General features: G+C 35.7%; 2 protein-coding genes across 4 annotated transcripts in view; one reads left to right on the top strand and one right to left on the bottom strand.

Annotated features, from left to right (window-relative positions):
* Positions 1–4,516: 4,516 nt before the first annotated feature.
* Positions 4,517–17,697, top strand: PTP4A1_2 (Protein tyrosine phosphatase type IVA 1). 2 transcript variants are annotated; one of them, XM_051218057.1, is made up of 6 exons: positions 4,517–6,685; positions 7,520–7,757; positions 11,690–11,782; positions 13,343–13,473; positions 14,716–14,790; positions 17,304–17,697. In XM_051218057.1, exons 2-6 carry the CDS (start codon positions 7,539–7,541, stop codon positions 17,413–17,415), a joined length of 630 nt encoding a protein of 209 aa, XP_051064491.1. In that variant the 5' UTR covers positions 4,517–6,685; positions 7,520–7,538; the 3' UTR covers positions 17,416–17,697. The 2 variants fall into 2 exon arrangements, with proteins under 2 accessions (XP_051064491.1, XP_051064492.1); XM_051218058.1 differs by having other exon boundaries at positions 4,517–4,871; positions 6,483–6,685; positions 13,343–14,790; positions 17,304–17,696.
* Positions 17,698–21,143: 3,446 nt separating this feature from the next.
* The window catches only part of HDGFRP2_1 (Hepatoma-derived growth factor- protein 2), a 68,234-nt gene continuing 67,512 nt past the window's right edge, over positions 21,144–21,865 (bottom strand). For both annotated transcript variants that reach the window (XM_051218054.1, XM_051218055.1), the window contains one exon: positions 21,144–21,537. The gene's annotated coding sequence lies outside the window, so the exon portion shown is untranslated. The remainder of the gene's footprint in view (positions 21,538–21,865) is intronic.

Here is a 21,865-nt window from a genome sequence, read left to right as displayed (position 1 = left end):
CACTCAAGTGTTCCAGTCTATTTAATTTGTCTGTAAATATTGTATAATTGGGTTCTTATTCTATTGGTATTTTGTTCTGGAGATAAGGGCGCTTGTAATTTTATAATTAATTATTAATTATAATTTGTACATTTACTACAAATGACTGTAAAAGTAGTTTAAAATAACATGCCCTATCAAAGACATATCAGCAGAAACAGTCGCATCAGTATTTCCTGGTCTTTGGGTCGTCCCATCAATTGTTACTACAAACCGTGGTTCCATGGTTCAATCCGCTTTATTTCAGGATTTTGCCAAACTTCTGAGAGTGAACCACATCCAAAAAAAGCTTACCACTCAGTAGCGAATGGCCTGGTTGAGAGATTTCACCGTCGACTGAAAAGATCACTGATCTCACAAGCTGATACATCGAAGTGTAGCGACGCACTACCACTTGTACCACATGGGATTCGTTCAACTATCAGAGAAGATGTCGGTTGCACATCAGCCGAATTAATCTATGGTACAACCCCAACGTTGCCAGGACAATTAGTCAACCAAGACACAAATAACCCTACTCGCTTCGCGAGCCGTCTATTGCAAACAATGCAAAATGTTGAAGCAATACTCCCCCAAGTAAGCATAACAGTCTCATACAGCTTTAAAAACGCCTGAAAACATGTAACTCCGTCTTTATTCGAGTCGTAGTTAAAACAACCATACGAAGGACCTTATCAGAAAAAAAATCGGACAACCATACACTTCCTTATTAGCAGGAATGGAAAGAAGGAAACTATCTCTATAGATAGAATTAAACTTGCTTTCCACGAAGACCAGCAAGACAAAGAACATGCTATAACAGCTACAGGACTTCTACCATTAATTACTACGAAATCAGAGCAAGATGAAAAACTAAGCAGCAATTCTACATTCTCAACACACTCAGGCAAAGCAGTATAGAAACCTATGCGTTACGTCCATTTGCGAAATAAAATAAACTAACAAATACACTACTAAATCCATCCGGTCTTCTGTCGAAAACTATTATTTTTCCACACAATATGTACACAATTAGTTTTATTTTCCGCGGTTACTCGTTTTATATCTTCTGAAAATTCGACATAGCAATCTTGTCATTTTGAACCGCTCAATGCTGTCTTCAGAGTAATTCCTATTGAATTATCTTCCAACTGTCCAAGATCTTACTTCATCTCGACGCCAGTATGATAATTAGGATTATTCGAGTCATTGAATTAACTAAGAATTTCAGAAATAGTGCAATTTAAGACAGGTAAAACTAAATGAGCATAAATAAACCTATATTGTATTTGGAAGTGGTAAGCGTGAATGAATGGGTAGAAGTCAGAATCTAAAAGCATAATTGTCATAATATGGGGGAACAAAATGTTGTGCGCTCCTTACGTCTAAATTTAGCTCTAGTTTGATATGGAAACTGTCGATTGATCCACTCATAACTCAGGACCGAAGTAACAACAGAAGCAAATTCCAGTTCAGGCGCCGAAATTTTTCATCGTAAAGTACAAGTAATTAACCCACAGATATAATAATAATGATTTTTAACATTTTTCTGATTTTTGTGAGATCAAAATCGTCCATGTTCAACATAATTACTCACCTACGCCTGTTACCTCTCGTGGAGCAGCATAGGTCATCCACCAGCATTCTCCATTCAACTCTATCCTAGTCAATCGTTTCCAGTAGCTGTTCATCGTTTTGATGACTGCATCCAACTCTCGACGCAGTGTGTTCTTTGGCCTTCGTTTCCCTTCTGGATTCCAAGTTAGATCTTGGCCCGTGATGCAGTTTGGTGATTTTCTCAATATAAGTCCTATCCATCTCCAATGTCTTTACTAATTTCCTCTACAACTGGGAGCTGGCTTTCTCTGCCCTACAGTGGGCTGTTGCTGATGGTATCCGATCAACGGACATTGAGTATCCTGTGTAGACATTTGTTTATAAATACTTGTACCTGGTTGTAGTAGTTTTCGAAGTTTCATCCCCGTACAGTGGAACTGTTTTGAAGTTCTTATCGAAGATTGTGAGTTTGATGTTTGTTGACAGTCGAGTTGAGTTCAAATGTGGGAATGCCGACCTTGCATTGTTAATCCTTGCATTTACATCTTCATCGATGATGCCGTCCAGGTACGTGAGAGTTTCCATCACCTTCGGAGTCTCTCGGTCAGGTGTGATTGCGTTGATGTTCTCCATGTTGTATTTTAGGATCTTAGAATTTTTGTGTATGCTGTGGCATACTTATGAAGTGGCGTCTGCTACTCTAGCTGTCTTTGCATGAATTTGTTGGCGTGTATGGGATAGAAGAGCTAGATCACCTGAAAATTCCAAATCGTCTAGCTGAATCCAAGCTGTCCATTTTATTTCGTGCATCCTTCGAGATGTGAATGTCTTCGCAACCACCAGAAGGAAGAGAACTAGGGAGAGTAAATAGCCATGTCTGATATCGGCCCTCATTTGGATTGCGTCTGTCCACTGTCTTCTATGAACGTCTTTAAAGTGTGGTCCGTCGTCTGAATTCATATGATGTTGACAGTCTTCCCAGGTGCATCATAGTTGTAAGGTCCATCATGAATGTCTTGTATGTGAGAATCTCTCCATGTATACACTTTCAGTTTGTTCCTATTGATTCTCTTAGCTGTATACTGTTAGTCTTTTCGATTCCATTTGAGTTGTTAATATTTGCATTTTATTATAGTTTTTATTTTTCTTACGCCATGTTTCTTCTTGAACTGCATTTATGTTGTTTTACTTGATACTTAGTCTTGGCGGCAGCTATATTGGTTTGTCCCTCCTGTTGATTGTGTTGCTTGTATTGACCGAAATTTTGCATTTTTGATTGTGAATTGGGGCACTCTTCCAGAATTGGAAACATTCTATGTTATAAAGCAATCAAATATTATCTTTCGAACAAATCTGTGCATGGTTTATCCAGACAGCATAGAATAGCATTTATTTGTTGCGATTGGTAATTTTCTCGCATCCTTTATCAACTTCCTTATTTACTGTAATTTAGATTTGATTAATTGAACAATTATTGTTTGAATAGCTGAGTAGTCATACTCGTTTAGGTAACAATGTACATTTAAATCTATGATGAATTTTAGAACTGTCTTTTTGCCAGTTACTTTGTCTTGATGTCAACCGGGCAAGGACGCGTATCTAACCCACCTACACAGCTACTCATCAGTCCAGACCTTAGTTTGGATCTTACAATAGTATCGATTAAGGTTCCGCAATATTCCCCCATCAAGGCTGTCAAAACGCCTTCTCATAGTCAAAGAAGTTAATCTTTAGTGACATGTTACATTCAATTGATTTTTCAACGATGATCTGTTGTGTTGCGATGCGGTCTGTGTACGAGGGATATACATGTTATCCGGTCTGTTGATGGCGAAATTTTTCATCCGGTTCGGCAACAGACTGTTTCTCCCATAGCTGAGTTCCCAAACTTGCTCAGATCTTCCTTTGGTGTCTTAATGATGTATTCTTCTCTCCAGTTTGTCTGTGACACTTGTTGCCCTTCCCAAATCTTTCTTGATGAAACATGGAACATAATTGCAGTTGCTTCTATGTTTGAGTTCAATGATTCAGTTGGTATGTTGTCAGGTCATATTGCTTTCACACTCTTGATTTGTCTGATGGCCATCCTGATTTCTTCGATGTTCAGGGGAGTGACATCTATAGGAAGGTCTGTAGGTGCCGCCAGTGGTTTCAACTGAGTTGACGATGGTGTTGTATGTTGGATTTATGAGAACTGTGTGCTATATGCATGCAAATCAGCCACGTTATTGTTTTTGTTCCAAGTTCAAATTTGACCAAACACAAATGTTCAAAAGACAGTAAGATTATTTATATTTAATATCACCGTCTTTAATCGGTTACTTTCCTTCAGTTACTACTACAACAGTTGCCTCACAATTTAAGAAGGATTCGAGGTTCGCAGATATGAAACCAAAGAAGAGCAATCATCAATTCAGTAAGCCGTATCCAACTCACTTGGCATGGCTGAACTGGAGAGCTATGTAGAGAATAAAATCCAAAGGAATATTGTCTCAAAATATGATGCCAATTATCCACCCCTATTTTAATGGACCAAAAATACACTTAAGCTCAAAATTGTGCTGACGCAAGAATCACTTCAGCTTAGAATACCGTGAAACACTTACGAAAATACACTCACAGGGGTTTTATGAGCTCTGAAATTCCCCATCTGGAATAACAGAACTATGATATTTTGCTGAGTGTTCAAATATCAAAGTCATCATACACTTTAGTTTCGATGGAAAAGAAACAAAATAATTTTGTATCCTCCAACAATCATTCCAGTCAACAAATACTGACCTCCATTACTTTCAGAAAGAAGCTTCGACAAAAATTATAGGTCTTTTAAATGAAACATCTTTCTTAAAATTTTATGCTTACTCTTATCATTAGACAATTCGCAGATTATTTACAGTAGCTTCTGAGCTAACTAATATACGAAATTTGCCTCCAGTACATACCAACTTGCGCATGCTTGTTGAAATTCTTTAAAACAATTTAATTGAACCGCCGGACTAATCTTAGTGGGTGCTGCAAGATATCTGGAGCCTTTCACTGGGGTCATGTTGCAGCACTAAGTTAATCAATAGATTTATAACAAGTATTTTATATCTTATATAACCAAGTGGTTGTTTCTGATATCTTAGTCTTTGCTGACGATTTTAATTTATTAATGAAGTTAAACTGCGGCGTTCGAGCAATTTTCCAGTTCACATTGGCATTTAATTAAAGAACTTTATGTTCAATGGTTTACGTGTTCGAAACAATCAACGGATCTAAAGAGAGTTCTATGCATAAAGGTCACAATCAATGAGGTACTGTGGTTTTATGAATCGCAAGTGTGTTTACTCTAAGATTTTTCTCACCAGAACGTAAAAACGTCCATATAGAATGCGTAGGGTTATCGTTTTTTCCAAATTTCGATGTATTTAGATGGGAATTGGAGGCTGAACTCCGTCATAATGAAGTACCAGATTTTTATATATACTGAACTGACTATAATTCTTATTTATTAGATGAAGAAGGCCCCTCAGTCAAAATACATTTCCATAAATAGCTCACAAATATTGGTTCTTGTTAAAAAACAAAGTGACTGCCTACTTAAGCAGTGATTTAATATAATTATATTTATATAGCTTCATGTATACATGAAGCTATCTTTTGTGGCTTATGAATTTACAAAGGTACATATCCTTTGTTTGAGTTGTAAGTGGTATTTTATTTACAAAAACTTATGAGGGTACCGCAAGTTCTACAGTTCAATAATAGCGACGCTATACGACTCAGTATATCGCTGCCTTAATGATGTCATCTGCCTCGTTGGTATGCTGTTGAACAACAGTGTTATAACACGCATATTTATGCCAGTTTTAGTCTGTATATATTACAAGTGGCTTAATAGTAGGCGTTCTCTCAATACTGGTAGTTACCATTTCACTGATTTTTTGTACCCAGACATTGAAGTAGATGACGTGAAACTAACTAGGTTTACAGAAATGTTCCGTACTCGTTTTATTATTATTGCTCACTAGTCTCACAAAAACTAACCATTTTCTTAGACCTATATACTTGACTGGTTTCATTGCGTAATCGGTTATATTTGTTGCCCAATATCAGCAGTTGGCTTTAGCACGAGACGTCAAAGCAGGACGACAATTTCTGGACAAATTATTCAGATTTCATCTCACAATTTTTGCTTTTTTGCGTGAAATTCACTCATCCACACAGCTAAATCATATTCAGATATCGAAGCTGATGTCAGTTTGTTATGAGAACCCTAATTCTAATTCGTAATTTCAACTCCTAACTCCAAGTTGTAGTCCCGATTCCTCACACAAATATATCACCCTATATCACCTCTAGTAAGTGGCTAACGTTTCCTTAGAACACTTTTATATTACTCAGAGGTAGTCCATAAATTATAGTCTCCCTGTTGAGTGCTCAATCACATCCATAAATACTGTTCTGTATGCCCCAGAAAGCTGTTACATTGTTCATTTATATAATTATAAGTAAAATCCAATAGTAATGTGTTGGTTGTGTACACTAATCTAATGGTCTAGGTAGATCTCAGCGTATTTTAAAGATGTACTAGTTATACGTTGCATTCAGTTAATGGCTTGCAGAAATCTATTATTTACACCCTCCTTGAGTGTAATCAATAGATCTCATAAACCCGGACATTAGGGAAGAATCTCAAAATGAACTAACTAATCAAAACATACACAATAAACTAGCTAAGGAAATATAATAAACCGAAGCAAAGTGCAAATCAGTAGAGATTATTGTTTGCCGTCCTTCAATTTAGCCTAAGTAGATGGCTAACATGGTGTTCCAATCGTCGGCTGGTTTGTTCGCGTAAAGTCACCTATTTTTATACTCAAATAATTTAAAATTACTGATTTTTTATCATATCACCTTTACAGTGCAGTGAGCCATCGGCGTGTCACCCCGTCATTCGGCACGAATACTAACTTTTGTGAGGCGCAATATATCAAACCAAAGTAGCCAGTCATTTGATTAGGCCTCGTTGCATATTTGGCTAATATCATTTGACGTTTACAACTATCGACGTGTACTGCATAGGTCTGTGGTTTCTTCCAGTTCGTCGACTTTATTTGATGTAAAAGTAAGTTGTGTCTGTGTCAACTAAAATATAATTCACTTTGCGTATTTTGTCCGTCTTCGCTCTTTATATTGACAAACCTTGTGTTAATAGAACGAGGAATTATTATTGGTAAAATTGGCTCTCATGACGTTAGAAACTTCCAGTTTTGTCACAGTAACAGAATCCAACCAAGAAAAATAGAACGGGACTTCCACGATATCTGAGTTGTAGCATTTTATACTATTTGTACTAGATAAGAAATTGGGCTTCTCTGATCCTCCTAAGTTGGTGACTGTCAAAGCAAAGTAATGTTAGTGTTGTGATATTCTCCAGAAATGGATACCTCATATAATTGATTCTGTAATGATTTCTAACAGTAAGACAATATGTAGACCATTGTTAGACATAATTCGATGCAAGTTAACTCAACAACTCTTACATTGAGTGGATCACCCGTATGATTGATAAAAGACGAGTGACATAATGAATGATGGTAAACAGTTACGTTGACTAAGTTACTAGCTTATGAGAGATGATCACTCTAAGACAAATGTATTCAACCATTGTAAATGTGTTTTTGACTCCGTAAAAAGGCTACTTTAATGTTTAGTGTGCATTTCCCTATATGTTTGTTTGTATTTAAACAGACAAGTTGGTTATTCAACATTTTACCATAACTATCTGTGTTAGATGTATTTAATTGAAGAGCTAGGAAAAATTTGATATATAGCTTACTAATAGTTCAATTTAGGATATCGAATTTTATACTTGGAGATGTTAATTACATAACACTCACTGTAGTTTGGTAGATAAATTACTTGATGAATTACTTTGCCACACTTCTGTATCTTCTAGGTTAAATAACTATTCAGTCATGTCAGTTTATCCACCAGTTACCGAACAGAGCACCATTGTCAGAATGCCACGACTTTCAAACGCTGACACTCGTCATGGTAGTTTCCAGCCGTATCCCAGAGGTTCAAAACTCTCACGTCAGTTACAGCAGCCTCACGTCACACTGGTTGAATATAAAACAGCTCGTTTTCTAATCACAGATGAACCTAATGCACACAATATGGAAAATTTTATCATGGTACGTTGTATTTCTATGCATCAAGTAGATTTGCATCATTATATTTAAAAAAATCTAGTGTTCCTTTCTCTGACGAATTGAACTCAGTGTAAAATCTAAATCACATTGCTCAAATACACTAAACTGGATAGCTGTTGAATTGCGTATGTGAAGTCTGATAATCAATTAAAATTTACAGCTTCTTGTTAGATAAATTCTTGCTTCCTGGATTCTTATGTTATCACTACATACAATAACCAAGCCAATACTCATCTGAATTAAGTTTCTCGTTGTGTAAGACTCAATGTGTTATCGAGTTATCAGCAGTGTTTTGTTGATCACACAGGGGGAATATATTGTTTTGAATTCTTAATGTACAACAATATGCTAAATCCAGTGATTTATTTTACTTTGGGTGACTGAACGTCTTTCAGTGTCTTTTAATATAATTTAAAGGCTAACATCTTACGAAATAATAACACATATAGTGCAACAAGATAGTATTTGTTTTACTATCATATTTGGGACACTTAATCAATGTATTCAGTAATCCTATTTACAATTAAAAGATCCTAATCCCGTTTGTATACAGGCGTAAAATTTCCTTTTGGGATAGAACAAAGTACACCGACCTCACTGGTTTTAATGTAGAAATATTAGTAACATCATTGAGATGCTGGGTTTTTTTGCCTTATGTGGTCACGCAAGCAGTGAAAGAAGAATGCAATTATACCAGATGTTTATTCAAGCGTTAATAAATCTTAGACGCTAAGCGTATGTTTTTAGATAGAAGCCTATCTGAAGTAGAATGTCTCAATGGTAGCTTTATTTGTAACATGACAACCTCAGGAGAAATCCTTACATTTTCCAATATAGATATTGGATTGATTTAACAAGTTCAGAGACTCATGATTCGACTTTATTCGTCGTTATCCTCAAATGTTTTGTATTTACAACATATGGTGGGGGGCCATAATAGCTTAGCAAATATACTGACATTAGCCCTTTACCCGGGAGTTTTACGTATAGTGTAACTTAGTGTTTTTTAAAAAAAACTATTTCTAATCAATAGGTCGTAGATCCGAACCCTACTCCACCTATTTCAGTTTGCTTATTTGCATAAAATCACTAGTCCTTGCATCTTAACGTAAAACTTAAAATTTGTTTATTTATTTTATTTTAACACACAGATATTGGTACAAGGAGGCACCAAATACATATGCGCCACACAAGTCTCATTCGATATGTGTGAGGGCTGTAATACTGCTCGGGTGCCCAAACCGAAGCAGGTGGTTTTCTTAGAGGGCCACACCTCAAGCCTTTGACCTAAAGGTCTTATCCACAAGGCAATGGAGCATCGTAAAGAGGTGCAGTCCCATGGAAACCGGTGACCAACAGTTGGTTCATACGCCATTTGTTCCCGCAGGATACTGGGGCCCATGTAAACCATTGGTTTGGGATCCGGATAAAGCGCCGGACATTCGCTTTTCGTCCTCTCATTTTCATAAACAACACCCCGGTGGTGAGAGAAGGCAGTGAGCTAGACTTCCCTGGCAGAGGCTATATACGCGTGGCTATGTGAGAGCATTTTGAGAGGGAGAGCGGACTCTCCCCACTCTCGGCCGTACCAGGGCATTTGGGGGCATCAAACTACATTTAATAATTGATAAACACAGAAATATAAATGATATACTGTACATGAACTTCGAATTGTAACCGCTAAAAGAATGCATCACTTAATCTATTAAAGCATATAGATAGATTACATACGAATAAAATTCTTTCAATTGGTTACCTTTACGAATTTGAATATAACCAGAACAAACGTACATACCGAATAATATGAATTCATCATACTTTTACATGGTTTCTCATCAGCTACTTACAACTATTGATATGTATTGAAAGTTTACATTGAGAGATAAGATATAGTGTGAAACAATTGACAATACATACATGGCTGTTAGCAGCTGATGAGAAACCATAATTTCATATTATTCTGTATCCATGTTTGTGTTGACTTTATTCAAAATAAACTTCTATTTCTAGATGAAAGATAATCGATTAATTTGCTTGATTTAACTTTATTAGAATATTTCTATAAATCTTTTAATGTTGTTTTCTTTTTTTCTTAATCTCAATTTACGCTTTAACATCCCAATAATTCCTAACTCTCTGGATGAAATTAGGTCAAGCATTCATTAGAATAGAATAGAAATAAAACTTAAATTATTGATTGGGAATGAAAACTGCCAATTATGTATTTTATATCTATCAAATAATTGCTTTAGAGTTAAGGTTGTGTGTATGGTTTCATGTTCTGTATGGCAACTTGGACCGATGCATATATATGCCTGGTCCTACGTTGTAACTGAATGACTGACTGACTTTCATGTTCTGTAAAGATTGGGAAATCAAAGATTTATTTAGTTTGTTGAATAATTTGATGAAACAATTCTTTCATCTAATTACCGGTTCGAAAATTAGTATGTTTTTATTATTATTCAATAGTTTATTAATCTGGGCATTATTGACGTTAATCCCAATGGTCCATATAATGATTCCGCTTTCACTAGGCGAGTTCAAAAAGCTATATATTATTACTAATTTTCATGAACTAAATAAGTATACTTATTTTGGTGGAGTTTTGTTCTCTGAACTGGATAGTTTGGTCGTGGAGCTTTCATCGTTCTTCTGAACGACATCATCAGCACAAACTTCAGATAGAAGTGAAGTGTTCGAATTTCTCCATATGTGTTTCACAGCTTGTTCTGTGCACCTCGATGTTAATTGGTTGTTATTGACCTTAAATTTATCATGGTTTACTTCTTTGTTTTGGTTGTGTCCCATTGATTTGATTTTTATTCCTATATTTGTGCATGATTTTCCTGATTGGTTGGTAAATTGGATTGATTTCAATATGCTTGTTGATTGCTGATTGACCTGAGTACCAAGCTTCTAAAAATCCTCTGGTGTTTTTGGAGTTTCCTCTGTCTAAGATTTCCACATTTTTCTGATCGAATGAGTGTCCGCAGTTATCCACGTGTATTGATATAAGTGAGGAGATATCATGGCATTTGACTGCTAATTGATGTTCGTGTAGGCGAAGGTGAAGGGGGCGTCCGCTTTGTCCGATGTAGTGTTTTTCGCAGTTGGCATAATTTATTTTGTAGATGATGTTTGATTTGTTTTCTTTTGTTATTTCATCCTTTGGTTTGCATAGGATTGATTGTAGTGATTTTGTCGGTTCGTGTGCTACACCTATCCCGAAGGTTTTCAGCAGTCTCGTTGCGGTTTCTGATATTTCTTGTATGTATGATAGGGTGATCCTTTTGTTGATTTCTCTGCTTGACTTGGGTTCAGATTCTGTATGTGGTTGGTATTTTTTGATGAAGCTGATTGGGTAGCCGTTCTTTTGAAATACGTCCTTCAGGTACTTCTCTTCATTTTTTCGTGCTGCCAGTGTGCTGCAGTATGTCCTCGCCCTCTTGAACAAAGTGTGTACGCAGTTGATTTTATGACCTTCTGGGTTGTTGCTATTGTAGTTGAGGATTTGATCTGTATGGGTCGGTTTCCTATATATACTTGAGTTTCCAGTTTTCCTGTGTCGGTTCTAGTGATCAATATATCCAAGAATGATAGTTTATTGTTTGACTCCTGTTCCATCGTGAACATGATGTCATCGAAAACGTTGTTGATCAGTTTGTGTTTCCCAGCTCATTCTTTTTGACGATGACGAAAGTGTCGTCTACATAGCGAATCCAAATTTTTGGCTTGATCACTGGTAGTATCGCGGCTTCTAGTCTTTGCTCCAGGACCAAACCATCCAGCTCAGAACAAAACTCCACCAAAATCATCCACCTGAGGTACAAATCTCCACCATCTCAAGTATACTTATGCATAGTTGTTAATTCATTTCAAGAACATATTTTTTTATAACGATTTTCATTCAGGTTTTCAAACTACACAATGTACACAAATTGGTTCGAGTATGCAAAGCTACCTATGATAAAGCACCGCTTGAATCTGTCGGAATTGAAGTTGTGGTAAATTTCATTGTTTATCATAGTTATTATGATATAATAAAAACTTTCTAATGATGTGTATACTCTTACTCTTTCTACCACTACGGGATTTGAATCGACAATTGTATCTCTGTGCTAATGTGGTATGGCAACTCGAACTGGTATATGTACGTACGAAGTTCTACGTTGTTACTGATTGAGTGAAGACCACATATCAGTCAGTCATGATCAATATGAGAACCAGGTACATATGTGAGCGTTGGCTCAAGTTCCTATAACTCATTGGCACAATAAGATGAATATTTAAAAAAACGAATCGAAATAGTGCAAAAGTTGTGATAGTGAATATTGAGACGACAAATTTGAAAAGCATGTTTGAGAGAGTGCTGGAACTGAAAATCTGGAAGAGGATACGGAATGAATGGATTTGGGCTATTGTAACTGATTCTAGATCATATCACTCAATTTCTTCTAATCATTAGTCACATTTATTACACAGACCTCAAGCAGTTGGTTTGAATCTACCAATTTAGCTCTGACCACATATGTCATTATATTTCAGAAATGTTCAGAGATCTCTTTGTCATTCTGTTTCTCATCTTCAATTCTTATTTATTTATTGATAGATTAAGAGTTTTATCGAATGATATATGAAGATCTAGGTCCCCAGTAGACTGAATTTAAACTGCTTACTGTATTCACATATTTTGTAAACCAGACTAGATATAAATGATACAGAGTTAAGTCGAATGAATTTGTTGATCTTATTTTATCATAAAAATTAAATATTAACTTTTTCTCATTGATATCATGAATCAGTCTAATTTAGACCACCATTGAAAACTTGGAAGCATCAGATGGCCGTTTCGTCCTAGTATGGGACTCCTCAGTGAAGGTGGGCTTACACGACCACACATGCAGGAATCGGACCTAGAATGATCAGTGTTGCGCGCGAAAGCTTAAACCTATGACCAATGACCATGCACTCAGTAGTGTACAGGTCTAGAGGTTAAACGTTCGCGCGCAAGACTGGTCATGGGTTTTATTACTGCTGACGCACTGTTGAGGAGTCCCATGCCAGGACGAAACGGCTGTCTAGTGCTTTTAAGATTTGAATGGTTGTCTAAGTTCGATCGGTTCGCGGTCTCAATGAAATTCAACAATCTCGATAACCTCATGCTGATATTATTGTTTAGTGTTTCTAACCATAGCTTCTACCTTGATATAATGGTCAGATTTACTTATCGTGACGACCCTATCGAGTTATAATGAATTTTATGCTCTGTAAATCAGTTGATCAGACCAAACACAAGCAGTTTGTATATCTGAATCATAGGTCATTCTGTTATAGTGGTATCTGATTTCCTACCAAGAACTGACATCTCTTCTAATACTGGATTTCCGCAAAAATATTGGGGAACTAATATTTTAAATGTATTCACTGTGTATTGAATTCTTAACAAAATTAGTTTGTGTTGACTGAATAATAATTCTTAGATGATTCGGGCAACGTATTTATGTGTAAGGGAACAAAATATTAATTTAATCATAAATTGACTTAATCTTTTCAATATTTTACAGGATCTTGAATACGATGATGGTGCACCGCCTCCAGACGTAGTAATTGAAAAATGGTTTCAACTGATTACGGACGTATGTCAACAAGGACCTGGAAGTTGTATAGCTGTACACTGCAAAGCTGGACTTGGCAGGTTAGAGTTAGAAAATATTATGATAATATACTTCTATTATTAAAATTTTTATATCACAGTGACCACAATAAATTCCAAGCTGTGTATAGTTAATAAAGACAATATGAACGACATCGATTGTATCGACTTAATTTACACTAGTTTTCCGTTCCAATTGTAATTATGATATGCCATAAAACTTAATACACAAAGAGTCAGCGACATTTGTTTTTGCGTGTTATGAACTTTTTTTCACTTCATGGAAATATTTCTTGAATAAACAAATTTCACAACCGTTGAGGAAAGTTTTCTGCTCATTTAAATTTCGTATTGTCTTCCCAAGCAAGCTATTTTACTATTCGTGAATGTGTTAAAGATGAATTTTCAGTTTGGGCCACATTGATGTGTATTTGTATGTTTGTTTGCACATACAGGTCAGGTTATATTGACCACACATAACCAACATTTTCCAAACACATTTCAGAACGTTACAAGGCATGGAGTTTTAAAGAGGAATGCAAAGCAACCACTAAATAAATACAGCAGCACGTCATCAACTCTGGGAACGTTGCTCCAAAGGAATCATCCTTTGAAATAATCTACACAGTTAAAAAATGTGTCAAGGAGAGGTCAAAGAAAAAAAACTTATACAATACTGGGGTATTAGTGGTCCATCAATTCAAGCTTGAACTCTGGGTGCATATTCTCATCATTACATAGACCTAACACCTTTCTCCAGCATGTTTTGGTTTTGTTTTTAAGTTCCACCTGGAGCCCCTCTAGAATTTCTGCTGATCCCAAGCCTGGGTAAAAGAAGCTGGTTGAACTTGTAGTTAGCAACCTCATCTCGTAAAAAAAATCTTGTTAACAAAACTGTAAACTTGCAAACCTTCGCTTTACTTACACTTTATGCCTCTCGTGGAGCATATGCCGCTGACCTAACAATTTCCATGACTATTATTCAATTGTTATGACTCACACGTTTTTCATTTTCTCTTCATATCTGTTAAATAAACAGTTACCGCTCTCATTCCTCTCGAACCACACGATCACCACTACCCAATCTTCTTTCGTTATTTAAAATCTCGACTCACTTTATCATATAATTCTATTTCTATTCTCTTATAGACTACTATATGTATTTATCAAGTTACTGTAATAACAAATGTACAACTTAAGTAAATCATTTCATTGAAAACTATAATAATTTCAAGTAAAATTCTTTAAGTTTCAATATATTCAGTTTTATAATTTTTCATTTAGAGCTCCTGCTCTTGTTGCAGCCGCTTTAATTGAACTTGGTTTACCGTACAATGAAGCTGTAGAAATGATTCGTGGGTAAGTGAATAATAAGACTAGAATTAATGGATGAATTCATTAGATTTAAAATATGAAATTTGTTCATTTATATGACAAAAAAAGAAAACATTTTTTGTTGTTGTTGCCATTTATAACTGATGTTAGTTCGTGATGATGATAACAACTCAAATCTTTAACTTTCCAGATCGTGAATTTCGATTTCTTACACTAATTGATAACCTTCTTCCATTCTTAGCTAAAACGCAGGACTGGGTACATATATGCATCGGTCCAAGTTGCCATACCTCACTCATTAGCACAACAAGATAAACACCAAATTCATAGAAGTAGTTACTTTGATGGTAGTACAGGGAGAAAAAAATTAGTTCATAGGAAGAACGGTATAAAACAATTTTAATCTCATAGTTTAAGGGAAGATAAAATGTATACACCGACGCCATTGTGATTGATTCTGAGCCATTTCACCCATAGTCTCCAACCATTTGTTACAATAGTCACTCTGACCCCAACGAAGTAGTATGCATCTACCAACATGACTTGAAGGACCGATGCCAATTTTTGGTTTGACCGACCCCCCCCCTAACTTTCTTCCAACCATTTCCAACATTAGTCAGTATTGCGCGTCATGGTAAACGACCGTCTTTAGACTCTATTATGTTGGTGAATTTGTTTTAATGATCATTTTAGCATTACTTAAAGGTTGTCTATAATTTAGAATTTCATCAATTCATAAATCTAACATTGTTTTGATTTGTATACAGAATAGATCTACAAATGAACTCATATAAATTTGATTATAAATAAGAATAATTAATGTAGTAGAATACCATGAATTTATTTCTATTTTACCGGTTTTCATCAGCTGCTTACAACCCTCTAAAGAAGAAAACGCAGTCTACATACTTTATGTATTATAATAATGGAAGTATTCTCATTAATGAAGGTCAATGAAAAGAGTACTAATTAGTGTAGAAGAAGGAAAGATATAAGGTGTTCGTATGTTAATCGATATGAATATTTATAAGTTAGATATAAGAATATTCTAGAATAAATAACTAAGAGTATAGGAACAGAGTTATTCAGAAATAATATATTAATGTTATATTTATGTAACTCTTAAAATAAAATAAACGAACTAAATACAGAACATATAAAAGGTGAGAGGTTAAGCGCTCGCACGAGAGACTGATAGGTCCTGGGTTCGAATCTCGTGAGGCGGGTTCGTGGATGCGCACTGCTGAGAAGTCCCACAGTAGGATGAAACGACTGTCCAGTGCTTCCAGGTTTTTCATGGTAGCCTAGTTTTAATTGACTCATGATCTCAACTATTAAAATTACTATCATATCTACAAAAAACCCCTTCTGATATTAATTAATAATTGGTGTCATGAAAAGAATTTTATATCAAATATTTATGAATAAGTTCACCAATGCAAACCAATATTAACAACTGAATCTTTCTGGATATATAAATTTGGTTTCAGTCATTTTATACCTTTTGCTTCAGTAAACCTTAGTAAATTTGACGTTCTTTGTCTATTAATTATCTTGAAGGACTTTGATAAATCAATGTCATTGTTAAGCAGACGGCAAGCAATAGCACTACTGAAAATGTATTACCCTCTTAGTCTAAACTTCCGTGAATTTGGTTACGAACGAGGTGATCTCTAATGGAGTTTAAGGTTTCCGACTCTGTAGAAGGATCTCTACAATTGTTTTTTTCCAGGATTATTATTGCAGGATTCCTTCAAAACGACACTGATCAGTGTCGTCTACATGCATGTCTTTGCAAGTTGATGGCTAGAGATAGACGACAGGGTTAGGATACTGCCCGGGTGCTCAAACCAAAGCAGGTGGTTTTCATAGGGGACCACCTCCGAACCTTTGACCCAGAGTTCTAATCCACAAGACAGTGGAGTAACGTTATGAGATGCAGTCTCATGGTAGCCGTTGAACAACAACAGGTTTTTATTTCATTTGTTGCATCAGGATCTTGGAGCCCATGTAAACCGTTGGTTTGGGATGAGCATTTCCCCACTCCCTCAGATGGATCCTCCATATCCACCAACCTGGTTAAAGCGCCAGACATTTAATTTTCGTCCTCTCCATTTCTTATACAACACCCCCGTGTTGAGAGGAGGCAGTGGGTAGGACTTCCCTGACAATGGCTGTATACGCGTGGCCATGTGAGAGCATTCGGCGAGAGAGAGAGAGAGAGCCGACTCTCCCCACTCTCGGCCGTACCAGGTCATTTGAAAGCAGTTTCTGAATTATCTTATCAATGTTCGTTTATTCCGCTAATCCATATTTTCTTCTCGAGTCGTATCCTCGATGCCTAATCTTTTCTATTTCTACTACCCTGGATATTACCTTAACCATTCCATCTCGTTGTACTAACAGTGTGTAATCACTTAAACCAATACACATATATGCTGGGTTCTATGTTATAATGTATCAACTAGTATTCATCTTAATCTTGAAGGTTTATTACTGACTATTTCCATATACTTTTTAAAAAATTATTATTTTAGACAAAGAAATGGAGCATTAAATGCTCGTCAAGTTCAATATTTAAAAAATTTCCATCCAAAAAAACGTCTTCGTCATATCAAATCACAATCGGATCGATGTCAATTATTATAGAATAAAATGTCATTGTTAAATAACAGATATTTAACTTTATTATTATTATTTATTATCATTATTAATATTGTTGTACATGTATTCTCCCACTGTTGACATTATTTCATCCATCCCCCTCCCCTTTGACCATGACTTTACATTTTAATGTATCCTGTAAACTGTATCATTTTTATCTCGTTGCCTTCTTGTTTGTCATTTTCTTTCTTTCTGTACACTTTTATATTATTTCTCAAAGGATAATTTTTAAAATGAATAAAAAAATAAAGATAATTGTCAATGAAGAGAATTTCTTTTCTTCTTCATTTTTTTTGTTGGCAATTTAAGGTGTATAATCATGTTTATGATTGATTTATTTGCTGAGAAAATGGTAGTAGTGTAGCATGCGAGAACAAAAGTGCAGACAAAATTACAGAACGTGATATCAGTGCTTGAAGTCATTGATTTCTAGTCTGAGCTATATTGGTAGATGCAGACTATTTGGTTGGGGTCCGTGTGACTACCGTAACCAATGGTTGGAGACTCTTGGTGACATGACTCAGAATCGATCACAATGGTGTAGGTGTATACATTCTTTGTTTGCCCTTAAACTATGAGATTAAAGTTGCTTTATATCTTTCTTTCTACCAAATGATTCTTTCATCCTGTATTCTATCCTTATACACGATCTTTCTTTTATATATTACTACCATTGAAGTAATTACTTCTATGGATTTGGTGTTGATCTTGTTGCGCTAATGAGGTGTAGGAGCTTGGACCGATGCATATATGTGCTTGATCCTACGTTGTAGCTGACTGACTGACTGAGTGAAATCTGAGAATCATACAATAAATACTTCATTTGCAAAATGTCAATCCGCTGTCTCAAACCTCGTTGTACTTTCGTTTACACACCAATCATCCTCTGTTGTCGTTCTTTTCTCTTCGATTTTCTTAACCTTCTGCCTCCAGTCATTTCACTTTCGATTGATGATACATACTACTTATTTATATCTGTTGACATCAGTAGCGTACACCACCGTAATAGTAATGATAATAATATCAATCTGTAGTAAAATTGAATAGTGATAATTAATTTGCAAAACTTTGAAGTTGTATCGTACCATGAGCTGTATACAAAAGTCAAGTATTCAAAGAAAATTATATAATAATCCAACGGATAGTGAGAGCTGTAAAGATAATTGTCTATTTGATAAAATATTAAAAACAGAATAATGAAAAGTAGAGTTGCATGGTGACTAGTAATCTATGTCAGGTCTCGCGTTCCGTCTTACTTGAGACTCATCAGTTTGGTGTGCTTGAATTTCGAAGTTGATGTTTGCTCCGGAACTCAAACCTAGTACTGTTCTCTTTAAACAATTGGAGCGTTAATCACCCAAGTATTGAGTCCAGATAGTCACTAGGTTGTGCAATTAAGTGAAGTTTAATTCACTTGTACTGGTTGTTTGAATATTCTCTTTGATATTTAGGACTACAATTGATCAGTCTCTTGTTGACTTATATGTATCCTGTGCGGATTGCCTTTATATTTCCAATGTCATAAACATTATAAACAGAAATTGATGATGACTAGACTGATCAATAGGAAGATTCAAAAGGATAATGAATAGTTATAAAAACTAATTGGAAAATAGTGGAAAAAAACAGTAGATCATAGAAAATAGAAAGGAAGGTTAAAACCATGGAAACTGAGGGATTGAATGTACTGTTTTTCTACGCAGAGGTTTAGCTTGAATTAGTCCATAGCTATTGCCTCTGCTGTACTTACTTACTTACGTAAGTAAGTATTCCTTTAGAACCGATTCTTTTGATTATGAATAGCTTTGAAGAATGATTTTGATAGAACAGACTAACCAGTACTCACTAGATAGGTCAGGGTAGAGCTTTTGACTGATTTTTGTACTCCTTAAATAGCCAGACAGGATGACGTTTAGAGGTGGGCTTTGGAAGAACTCGATTTATGTAGTCAATATAACCTGCTCAACATAATCATATAAATGGATAGATGCTCAGTGAAGGCTTGGCTTTTGCACAGCTATGCAGCGAATGTCCAAACAGACAATGTTCAGACAAATGGGATGCTTTTCCTAAAGATCTCAAAAGTCTGCTTATCATAATTCTTACCTCAGCAAAATAAAGAGAAAAGGAGTAGAGACAAAAGAATTGTTAGTTTTAGTACAAACGACTAAATATAACAGGGAGTTTCAAGATTTGTACTTGAAATTGGATAGTACGATAATACACTAGGTTGAATCAAATGATACAAAATATCAGCTAGTGGTTGGGAACCAGATTATGAGACAGTAATCTTCTGTGAACCTGCACTCTTGCGACCGATTTTGAACCATGTTTCACAAAATCACCAACCGTTGATTATGTGCATATGTACTAACCACTTCGTTCGATAGAGATCTACAGTCTCGTTGAATTATTTGTCATGTTTGTGTAGTACTACAATCCTAACCACATCATCAGTCAGTCGGTTGTTTCAACATACACAGGTGGTGTTTCGAAAAGGCCTATGATCAGATAATGGTAACTTGAGAACGTCTAGTTCCAAAGACCAAGTTTTAGACCATTCATCTGCCAATAGCATTGAGATCTATAAATCAGTGACATTCTACTGTCCCCCATTTTACCTCCATGAAGTAGTTTTAGGACCTCGTGAAACGAAAATTACTTACATTCTCAAAGTTTTATTTGACCAACTTCTTATTTCTTTTATGTACATAGACCTCAGCATTTGTGATTGACAATTGCCGTAATATTACGAAAGGTGATATTCTTTTCGATCACTACGGATTTCATGGTACTGACCAGCCTTCTCAATATTACTCTCATCCGTTTCTGATTTTGAATACACCAAATAAAAAGTATTTGAGTATGTGCAGTTATTTCACTTTTGCAAACATGTAATTGATTGTTATTTCGTGATAAGTCGACCATCCTCCTACTGCTGACTTATTACTAAAATACTGTCTTTCGTCGCTTGTATTAAACTGGTAATTACTTTAAGACAAACCCTTGTTAACAGGACAATTGGGAATTAGAACAGTGATCTAGTTCGTGTACCTCATTGTCTCTTTCTAATTTTCAGGTGACCAGGAAGTAACGACCATCTTTGCATCTCTAAAAACACTCGGAGGCCTGTTGTTCACAATCGAATCCCCTCTTCATTTCCTGGTATCTCTACTACCAACTCCTCTTCTATGGTTTCTTCTTTGTCCCCACTAGCCATGTTGGAGCTTTCAATGTTCAAACCGTAAATCAAATCAAACAACAGACTTCATTAGCTAGGAGTCTAGAATTTCGTACCACTGATATATACTGTGTCTCTAAAACTTGCATTTAAGATGAAAGTGTAGTCAAGCAGTTAAACTCAATTAACACGGATTACGAATACTTTTCATCCTCTGTGTATCTGCTACTTCTCTCAGCCTTGCTATTGTAGGTATAGTAATCAGTTTAAATGTGAAGCAGGTTCTCTGTGACTGAATTTCAGGAGATAGTCATCAGTGTACTATCCATTTCAGTGGGATAGTAAGAACTCGGGAGCATAGTGATGCACATCGTTGTATTTTCCTCGTTTTTGCCTACGATCCTACTGACTGACTGAAATTTGATTGGAGAAAAGATGAGTTTCATAGGAAGTGTTCTACTTTCTACCGAAAAAATTATGGTGTGTTGTTCAGTCTTTAAAACTCATAGTTATAAGTATTTAGTACAACACCGTGATACATCAGATTAGCATTACATTTTAGTTTGTACAAAATGTTACGTTTGTTGTTTGATTAACACAGAATAGCGTATATCGCTACGGTACTCGAACACATGGAACTCCACAGTCACAAAATCAGAAGACAGAAGGAAGCTGGAAAAGTGTTTGTTAGGTAAGAATCAAAATGTACAGAAAATCATGGGTATTTATAGATATTAGCGTTTGTTCTAACATCATTATAATTCAGCCAATCCGCAAACAGGCAAACTATGCTACTGTCCAATCATAGTATGCCACGTTGATATTCTAGAAAGCCCCATCACGTTCTGATTGAATGAAAACTTTTCGTCTCCCTTAGGGCCTCCGGAGGCTCCGTCGTAATTCTCGGAAGCTGTCACAACACATAACTAGAATATGATAAGTTTCAGACATGGTAAAAATAAACAGTGTGATGATGAGAACTACCATGATAGTTTTAAAAAAAATTTAAAAAAAACTGAATTAAACTTAAGCTGACGGTTGATTAAGTAGAGTTAGTGAATATAAATGACTTATCTCTGTTCGATGAGACTATAATTTATGAACGACCTTTGAGCGACGCTAAAATGACACTGCGTCGATCTACTTACTAGAGCTAAATGAGGGTTATAAAACAGTTTGAAGGATAAGGATTATGATTTACATTTGATGGTTAGGGTTAGGAATTAGATCTAGGGTTTTCATCACCGACTGACA

Source organism: Schistosoma haematobium, chromosome 7 (genome assembly GCF_000699445.3).
Source record: "Schistosoma haematobium chromosome 7, whole genome shotgun sequence".
Classification (NCBI taxonomy): Eukaryota; Metazoa; Platyhelminthes; class Trematoda; order Strigeidida; family Schistosomatidae; genus Schistosoma; species Schistosoma haematobium.
The sequence above is the reverse complement of the archived record's forward strand: the minus strand, read 5'-3'. Positions and strand labels throughout refer to the sequence as shown.

What these genes read in the sequence shown, in the direction of transcription:
- PTP4A1_2 (XM_051218057.1), top strand. Translation starts at nt 7,539, where the DNA reads ATGTCAGTTTATCCACCAGTTACCGAACAGAGCACCATTGTCAGAATG. An exon ending in ATATGGAAAATTTTATCATG is followed by an intron (nt 7,758 to 11,689) that starts GTACGTTGTATT and finishes ATTTTCATTCAG; the next exon opens with GTTTTCAAACTACACAATGT. An exon ending in GCTGTAGAAATGATTCGTGG is followed by an intron (nt 14,791 to 17,303) that starts GTAAGTGAATAA and finishes TTATTATTTTAG; the next exon opens with ACAAAGAAATGGAGCATTAA.